This window comes from Silene latifolia, chromosome 1 (genome assembly GCF_048544455.1).
Source record: "Silene latifolia isolate original U9 population chromosome 1, ASM4854445v1, whole genome shotgun sequence".
Classification (NCBI taxonomy): Eukaryota; Viridiplantae; Streptophyta; class Magnoliopsida; order Caryophyllales; family Caryophyllaceae; genus Silene; species Silene latifolia.
The window spans coordinates 105,321,241-105,329,945 of NC_133526.1; the positions used below are offsets into that span (position 1 = coordinate 105,321,241).

At 39.9% G+C, this 8,705-nt stretch overlaps 2 protein-coding genes across 2 annotated transcripts; both read left to right on the forward strand.

Annotated features, from left to right (window-relative positions):
* Positions 1-5,117: 5,117 nt before the first annotated feature.
* Positions 5,118-6,182, forward strand: LOC141652260 (uncharacterized). Its single transcript, XM_074459801.1, has one exon. It carries the CDS (start codon positions 5,118-5,120, stop codon positions 6,180-6,182), a length of 1,065 nt encoding a protein of 354 aa, XP_074315902.1.
* Positions 6,183-7,741: 1,559 nt separating this feature from the next.
* LOC141652283 (uncharacterized) lies at positions 7,742-8,503 on the forward strand. The gene has a single exon (XM_074459812.1). The coding sequence runs from the start codon at positions 7,742-7,744 to the stop codon at positions 8,501-8,503; it is 762 nt and encodes a 253-aa protein (XP_074315913.1).
* Positions 8,504-8,705: the final 202 nt, after the last annotated feature.

Sequence of the window (8,705 nt, forward strand, 5' to 3'; positions counted from 1 at the left end):
CCAGTTCACACCAGTCTTTAGCACGATGCGCCGGGTTTTCGTTCATTCATCGCATCTTTTGGCACCAGAGTGGCCAATTTACATTTCTACCCCCAGCAAGTCCATATTTGAATTAAAGCCCGTGCACACTTAAGGTTTTATTTTCTTTTTTTGTTTTACGGTAGCGGGCTACGCCCACGTTGTTTACGGGTCATACGGAGTGTCTGAGTCGTATTTCATGCTCACCCATCAAGGTTCGATTTCAAAAAATTTCAAAATTTCAAAATTCCAAAAACTTTTTGCGAATTATGGATAGATGATCCAAGTAGTGGAATCTTTTCGGGTCGATGACCCCAATCTTTCGAAATTCAAAATTTCAAATTCAATTTTTGAAGGGTCGATGGCCCAACATACCAAGTGATGTCGAATTTAAACTTCGGGTCGATGGCCCAATTATTCAAAATTTTCAAATTCAATTTTCGGGTCGATGACCCAATCTTTCAAATAATCCAATTTTAAGATCGATGATCCAAATGTGCTTATGTGATGATTATTGCTAGTACGTTTTTGTGTTTCAAATATAGCAGGATATGCTTCAACTGGGGGCTCTAAAGTCTTCAACTTTAGAGCCATTGCAAACTGGGGGCTCTGAAGCCGTTGGCTTCAGAGACCATTATCAGGATGTAAAGGATGACATCCACCAAGAATTCAATTCAATACAAGAGTATGAAATGGAAGAATTCCGTAGCTGAAAGCAAATGATGGAAGCGGCGGCAACCTCCTTGGAAAGTCCCGTCCCATTTGGACAAGCGCCAGCAGATGATAAATTTTGGGCAAATGTCAGCAGATGATGAATTTTGGACATACGCCAGAGATGATAAACTTTGGGCATGTGTCGGCGATTCTAACTACGACACGGGTTTGATTCCGTCGAAAACGGATACGTAGGCGCCTAGGGATAAGGCTCAATCCACCATATATGCAATTTATGGGTCGACGACCAATGATTATAATTTGACGCAATGAAGCAAGAGTCAATCCCAAATGAAGTTTCGGTATGATCTCTTCTTATGGTCAAGCGAGCTTATATACGCAAGTCTAATGGACTATAAACGACCCGAAGAATCCTCAGGTCGAGAGGGACCTGGGGTATACTTTGACTTCTGCCTTGTCCAAGCCTCAGTCAAAGTGGGGGCTCTGCAGATACCCGTATCCGTCGATATTGGAATTTATAGAGAACCCGACAAAAACCCGATGATGATAGGACACATGTATTCGTTAGTTGTCATTGTCATTATTTGGGTTCGTTTTACGATGTAGAATGAGCGTTGTCGACGGAGTATTTTATTAATTTAAATGATATTTAAATTAAAGTTTTTAAGGTGAATTCATTTTATTTTATATTGAATTTATTTTCTCAAGTTTATTTTATTGAAAATAAAATAAATATTTGATTTGAAAAATCATTTTATGAGTATATTTGATTTGAAAAATCATTTATTTTAATGTGTTAATCGATTTGAAAAATCGATTTAAAAATTGAAAAACTCGTTTTAAACACGCGTTTTGGAGCTCGATTATAGCTCGGTTTTTGAGCCCGTTTTCTTTACGAGTTGGCACGAATATCGAGTACACTAACCAACCTAGGCCTCTACCCATCTACCCCAGTTCGAACCCCCATAACCACGGCCCAAATCCCGTCCCAAATCCTCCCCAACAGCCCGCAAAAAAAACTCGAGCAGCCCCCCTGTTTTGCGTGCTAAATCCCGAGCCCAAAACCCGCTCCAAACACCACCAAAACCCGTGCCCATTAACCCTAACCCATACCCTAGTATCCTACCCATATTACCTTAGCTTAACCACCAAGAAAACCCCTCACAAAGCCTCTCAAACCCTCACAAAAGCTGCTGGACAGCAGCTATGCGCAAATGAGCCCGTCTGCCTCTCCCCTCTAAAACCCTACCTTAAGTCCTTATAAATACCCCCCCCCCCCCCATGTACCTTACATTCATTCCTCTAAGTTCTCCATACATACAACCGTCATTCACAAGCTTTAAACTCCAGAAACAAACCCTAATTGCCTCCCAAAAACCCTAGACAAAACCGACTTACAAACTGAGAATCAGTTTGTGTGTCTTCTTTGAAACCGTTCGTTCTCCCCTCAAACCTCAATCAAAATTCGAGTTTCTTGTTCCTAATTAACCACACAACATCTATCTATACATTAGACAAAGATTCACGAGCCAAATTGCCCTTGAGAGTACACGAATTCCCTCGAAAAACAGAGTGTTATACACTCTATTTTCGCGGGTTTTCCTGTCTGTCCAGTTCTGTTTGTGCTCATTTTTCGTGCCCAATAACTCAAAACGAGCAGGGATTGTTTTAAGATCTCTGTTCTCCTATCTTTATAGTTTTCAAAACATCTTTTAAATCGAATTTTCACCGTGAAACGAGAGAGAAATCGCAGTTTGAAAGTTGCTGTCCAGATTTGCAAAACACGTGTTGTTTTCTTTGTTCCTTCGTCGACGACGGCCTCTCGAGATAAAATCTACGATCGATTACGACCCAAGACGGTGTCAAAGATACATGTAGGTTGAGGGTGCATCAAATCCTCCTCTTTCTCCCTTTTATTTCGTTTTTTATGTTTGTTTTTTTATAGTTCGTTTTTGTTTGTTTATCGTTTTTGTTTATCGTTTGTTATCATTAACTATGAAACTAGCTTAGTCCGAGTATGAGTTAAAGTACCACCATGAACACCCGCGTTGACTTGAGATGGGAAAGAAACCACTACATCAGTCGGTCGTAACCCCCGTCTCATTTACATATCCTCGTGTTCAAGGTTGGGCATTAATAAAACAAATTCTAACTTCGCTCTTCGCTTTTGACCCCTCTCTTGTTTCGTGTAATTCGACCCCCCCTAGGACCATTCACATGTTAGTATGACCTCTGATTGTTAACATATAACTCGTTTAGATGACATTAGGTCAATTTAATAACCTAATTAGACACGTTAGGGTACATCGACATAGCTTTAAAAATCAACTAACAATTCTATAACCTAATTGAACGCATCTCTCTTTTCACTCGATTTCTCGCTAGCATAGGAGTGCGTGATTAGCACCTTCCTATTAACACTCGATGAGTAGCATTGATATCGTAACTTCTTGACCTAATTTAACCCCTTTAGGCCGTGTAGAATACACATTTGCAAGACATCTTTTCAATCGATCAACGTCGTTTCTAACTTGTTTTCTAGCCCGCTTTCGAGCTTGTTTAGCAATCAATTGATCTAACTAATGAACCTGACCTACGACCTAGGGTAGCCGTGTCTAGAGTGGCCGTGGCTTGGCCTTGTCCTTTGGTCTTTCTTGCTTCGTTTTTTATGAATCGTTTGTTCTTTATTGTTTTGTCGCTTGTAATTTATCGTTTGTTTATCGAGTTGTAATTTTCAAGTTAGCTTTCTCTTATCGAGTCAAAACCTCTTCCAAAAACCTTAGTCTTGTTTGGTTAGATGGTTGTGCCCTAATGCATGTAAGAGCGTAGTAAATCGCATGTTGTTTAAAGCAACATGGCCCGATTTATCCTAATGCATGCTTTGGTGTATGGCCCTATGTCTAATTCGATAAGATTAAGTGCAAGCACGCATCACGAGGAGTGACCCAAGGCCGTGAGTCATGTAAGCCGTGGGCCACCCCCCCTTGTGCACGTTTCCCTAGGCCGAATTGGCCGTGTAATGTGTCATGTACGGTTTTGTGTATAGCGTTGTATTTTAGATCGAGTTGTATCTTTAATTTATCGTTGCGTCGGCATGAAATACCTGGGTTGTAATAGGATAGATCCAAACGGCTCCCCCATTCCCCTCAAGCCTTGTTTGTTTCGTTTTATGTGTTGTTAGATCAATCAACCCACATGCTAAATTACAACTTTGACAAAGTTAGTTTAGTTGCATCTAAAACGACATAGAAATTGTTGTCACATGTTAGGGTTTTAAAACGATGTTTGCATATCATATATCGTAGTAGCTATGACCTTGTTTGAAATCCGATACTTGACTTAGTAGAGGCCGTTATCGACGGGCGGGGTTAGGTGTCCTTATGGGCTTCCTAACACGTACCCTCACCCCTTACTCAAGATCTATGGTTTGCGGATCCGTCTAAATACCATTGGATTACGAGAGTCATTCAAATCGAGTGATATAGGGTACAAGTCTTTATCTTTAATCACTCGTAGTCGATTGGCTTTATGCTCTTCGATGAAAGGTGTAAAGTTGACTTGAACGGTTCCAAGTTCCCATAAAACTTGGTGGCGACTCTAATTTGTCTTAATTCGATTCGAAGGAACCTCGAGTCGATTATGCCTAGTGTGGATCCCGCGTACGCAGTTCCCGAGGGCCTTGTCCACAATAACAAACCTGTAATTGTAAGAGAATGGAAATCGAAAACTGTTTTGACAAAACAGGATGTGAAAAGAGTTCCTATATGGATGAAATTATTTGATTTGGATGTGATGTATTGGGGGGTGGAAAGCCTGAAGAAATTGAGTGGGGTGGTAGGTCATTACATCAAGTGTGATGATGCTGCATTTCACAAGAATTTTCTAGGGTTTGCTCGAATTTTGATTGAGGTGGATATTGGGCAGTAATTCCCGTCTGAATTATCCTTTCTGGATGAACATGGCAAAACCAAATCCCTTCGTGTTGTATATGATTGGTTGCCTATATCATATACTGCTTGCAAAGGGATGGGCCATCTTGCTGAGTCGTGTAGGAAGGGGGATCATAAGCCTGTTGTGAAAAGAGTATAGAAACCCCGGGTAAACAATGGTCCAAAGCAGGTAGCCACTAAACAGAAGGCACCTGTGCAGCCCCCTAAGAGAGTCCCTGTGCAGAAACCTACTCCTGTCATTCCTGTGGGCATTGTGACTCCTATGGTGACACCAAGAATCCCTGTGGTGGAAACCTCATTGCCTCGTAGGTTTATCACTAGGATGATAAGAACTGAGAGTGGGGAGGAGAACTTTTAATCCTGGAGGGTTATCCTTTATGGAAGCCTTCTCTAACTCTTTACAGAAGACTAGAAGGGGGATCGTTGAAAACAGGTTTGTTGAGAAAGGGGAGTCCAGTTGCAGCAACCTTGATAATGGATAGTTGTGGAGTTTGGAATGTTAGAGGAATGAATAATCCTACCAAGCAACATGAAATAAAACAGTTTATAAACCAGAATAAGGTGGAGTTATTTGGCATAGTTGAAAATAAAATAAAAAGTAGTAGTAGGAATAATGTTGGAGGTACACTTTGTGAGAACTGGTCCATTTGTACCAACTCTAGCCTTCACTCTGGAGGTAGAGTCTGGCTCATCTGGGACCCCAATTCTTATGAGGTCCATATCCAGGACATCACTATCCAAAATATTCATGCTCAGGTTTTTGATAAGACTAGTAAAAAGACTTTTTGGTACACTGTGGTTTATGGTTTGAATAAGTATGCTGAGAGGGAAGACTTATGGAGGAGTATTAGGAATTATAACTGCAGTATAGCTGACCCTTGGCTTATCTGTGGTGATTTTAATGTAATTCTTAATTGGAATGAGAGAATTGGTGGGGCTATTGTCACTAATGCTGAGATTCAACCTTTGAAAAACCTTGTTCATGACTGCAACTTGAGTGATCTGAAAGCTACGGGTGCTTTCTACACTTGGACTAATAAGCATGAACATGGGTCCAAGGTGTATATTAGAATTGATACATTGCTTTGCAATGAGTTTTGGTTTGATGAGTATCCTGATAGCTATACTCACTTTTTGCCTGAGGGTATGTTTGATCATTGCCCTTGTTTGATTCAATTTGAGGAAGCTAGGCAGAGGAGAGGGGCCTCTTTTAAGTACTTTAATATGTGGTCCCTTTCCCCTGACTTTGAGAGTGTAGCTGGAAATCGTTGGACTAAGGAAGTTAGTGATAACCCTATGTTTCAGGTGGTGACAAAACTGGAGGGATTAAAGGGTGAGTTGAAAAATCTTAATAATGAACAATTTGGGGATATTGAGAATCTCACTCACATTACTGAGTTAATTTTGCAACATTTCCAACATAGTTTAGCTCAGGATCCTTTGAACAAAGTTATTTGTGATGCTAAATATCAATGTGCTATGGAACTGAGGGAGCTAAAAAAGGCTAGGGATCAGTTCCGTAGGCAGAAAGCTAAGTGAGAGTGGATGAGAAATGGGGATGATAACACAAGCTATTTCCATGCTAGACTGAAGAGCAGGAGAAGCAAGAATAGAGTTTATCAGGTGAAAGATATGAACAATAAGTTATGCAGCAATAAAGATGAGATCCAACAAGCTTTTGTTTAGTTCTATCAATCTTTGATGGGTACCTCAAAACCTGTCATTCCTGTTAATGAGAATGTGGTGAAGGTAGGAAGATGTTTGAATGCTGATCACTGTACTATTCTTAATGCCCCTGTCACAGCAGAGGAAGTAAAGCATGCGATGTTTAGCATTGAGGGGGATAAAGCCCCTGGCCCGGATGGGTATAGCAGTAAGTTCTTTAAAGATGCTTGGTCCATTGTTGGTAATGATGTTGTCAGGGCTATTCAAAATGTGTTCCTATCTGGGAAGCTTTTAAAGCAGTGTAACAACACCATACTCACTCTAGTGCCAAAAGTGGAGTTGCCTGAGTCTGTATTACAATTTAGGCCAATTGCTTGTTGTAATACCATCTACAAATGACTCTCCAAAGTTCTTTGCAATAGGGTAAGAAATATTTTACCTGATATTATTTCTCCCTCTCAGAGTACCTTTATCAAAGGGAGGGATATAGTTGGAAATATTCTGATCTATCAGGACTTGATCAAGCTTTACAATAGAAAGTCTTGCTCTCCTAGAGTTAGGATGAAGCTTGACTTGCAAAAAGCCTATTACTCTGTGGAGTGGTCGTTTGTGAAGGACATGCTCTTAGCTGTTGGTTCCCTGAAGAGTTTAGCAAGATAATTATGCAGTGTGTAAGCACCCCCTCTTTTTGTATTTCTCTGAATGGGGAGGTTTTTGGATTCTTTAAGGGACAAAGGGGATTAAGACAGGGGGATCCCTTGTCCCCTCTGCTTTTTACCCTTTGTTTGGATTATTTGAGCAGAATTCTGTTGGTAATTCAAAAACACAAGAAATTTCGGTTTCACCCTTTATGTTAGAGGATTCAGCTGAATCACTTGTCTTTTGCTGATGATTTGGTGATGTTTTGCAAGGAGAAGAGAGGTTCTATTGAGTTGATGTTGAATGCTTTTGAATATTTTTCAAAAGCTTCAGGCTTAATAATGAATAAAGGGAAGTCTAACATTTATTGTAATGGTGTGGATGGCCAATTGATTGATGAGGTGGTTCAATTGACTGGAATGAAAAGAGGTAATGTGTCATTCAAGTATCTTAGGGTTAATGTCTCACCTAAGAGACTATCTGTGCATGATTGTTCTTGTTTGGTAGAAAGAGTAGTGGATAGGATTCGAAGGCTTGGGGTTAGAAAGTTGTAGTATGCTGGTAGGGTAGTGCTGATTCAATCTGTACTAAGCAACCTACATAGCTACTGGTCTCGTATTTTCATTATTCCTAACACTGTGATAAGGAAAATTGAGGCCATTTGTAGAACTTTTCTGTGGCATGGTAATGATCAAAAGGAGAGTCCTTCTCTTGTTCAATGGGAAAATATCTGTAAACCATGGAAACAAGAGGGGTTAGGCTTTAAACAACAGTATGCTTGAAACATTGCCATAATGGGAAAGTATGTTTGGTGGATAACAAACAAGGCTGATATTTTGTGGGTTAGATGGGTGCATGCTGTGTACATAAAACAAAAGAGTTGGATGGATTTAGAGCCTAGTATTACCTCAAGCTGGTCATGGCGAAAAATTTGTCAGGTAAAGAACATCCTTAAAGATATAATTTTTGACAGCAGGGGGAGCCCTGTGGTTGCTCCTTACTCTAGCCGCAAAGGATACTCCTTGCTTGTTCCTGATGTTAAGCAGGTTAGGTGGTTCCCATGGATGTTGACAAGATGCATAATCCCTAAACATGATTTTTTTATTTGGCTGATAACTCACAAAAGGTTGTTGGCCCAAGATTGTTTGGTTAATATGCATATTACTCAGCAAAACAGCTGCTACTTATATGGAGCTATGGCAGAGGATCATAATCACCTATTCTTCAAGTGTGATTATAGTCAGAGATGTCTGGTATTGGTTTTTGACGGGTGTAAAACCAGTTTACTAGTGCATGGTTGGATGGAATGGTGGCTTAATTGGAGGCAGCGTTCTACTAGCAGGAAACAAGTAATTGCATTGATTCTAACCTGTCTCTCGTATCACATATGGCATATGAGGAACAACTGCAGGTTGGAAGGCGTGGTGATCAGGCCTGAAATACTTGTGAAGGTTATAAAACAGGAGGTTTGTATGAGACTAGATCAATATGTGTTTAAATGTAAGAATGGAAATGTACTAAAATGGATTGAAGCAGTAAGGTCGAGTAAAGGATAGTCTATTTTTTAGATTATCCCTTGTTTTGAGGATGTATTGGGATATTTTTCATATTAATGAGAATTGCTTATATTTTCCCAAAAAAAAAAAAAAAAAAAACAAACTCTTCGTTGTAAAAGTGTAACTTTGATTTTTTTTAAGTCGATTTTGTATAAAAAAAATTGAATTTATACAATTCTAGCATTTTACAAGTGTAACTCTG

Coding starts and splice junctions, on each gene's coding strand:
- LOC141652260 (XM_074459801.1), top strand. CDS start 5,118: ATGGATAGTTGTGGAGTTTGGAATGTTAGAGGAATGAATAATCCTACC.
- LOC141652283 (XM_074459812.1), top strand. CDS start 7,742: ATGGGAAAGTATGTTTGGTGGATAACAAACAAGGCTGATATTTTGTGG.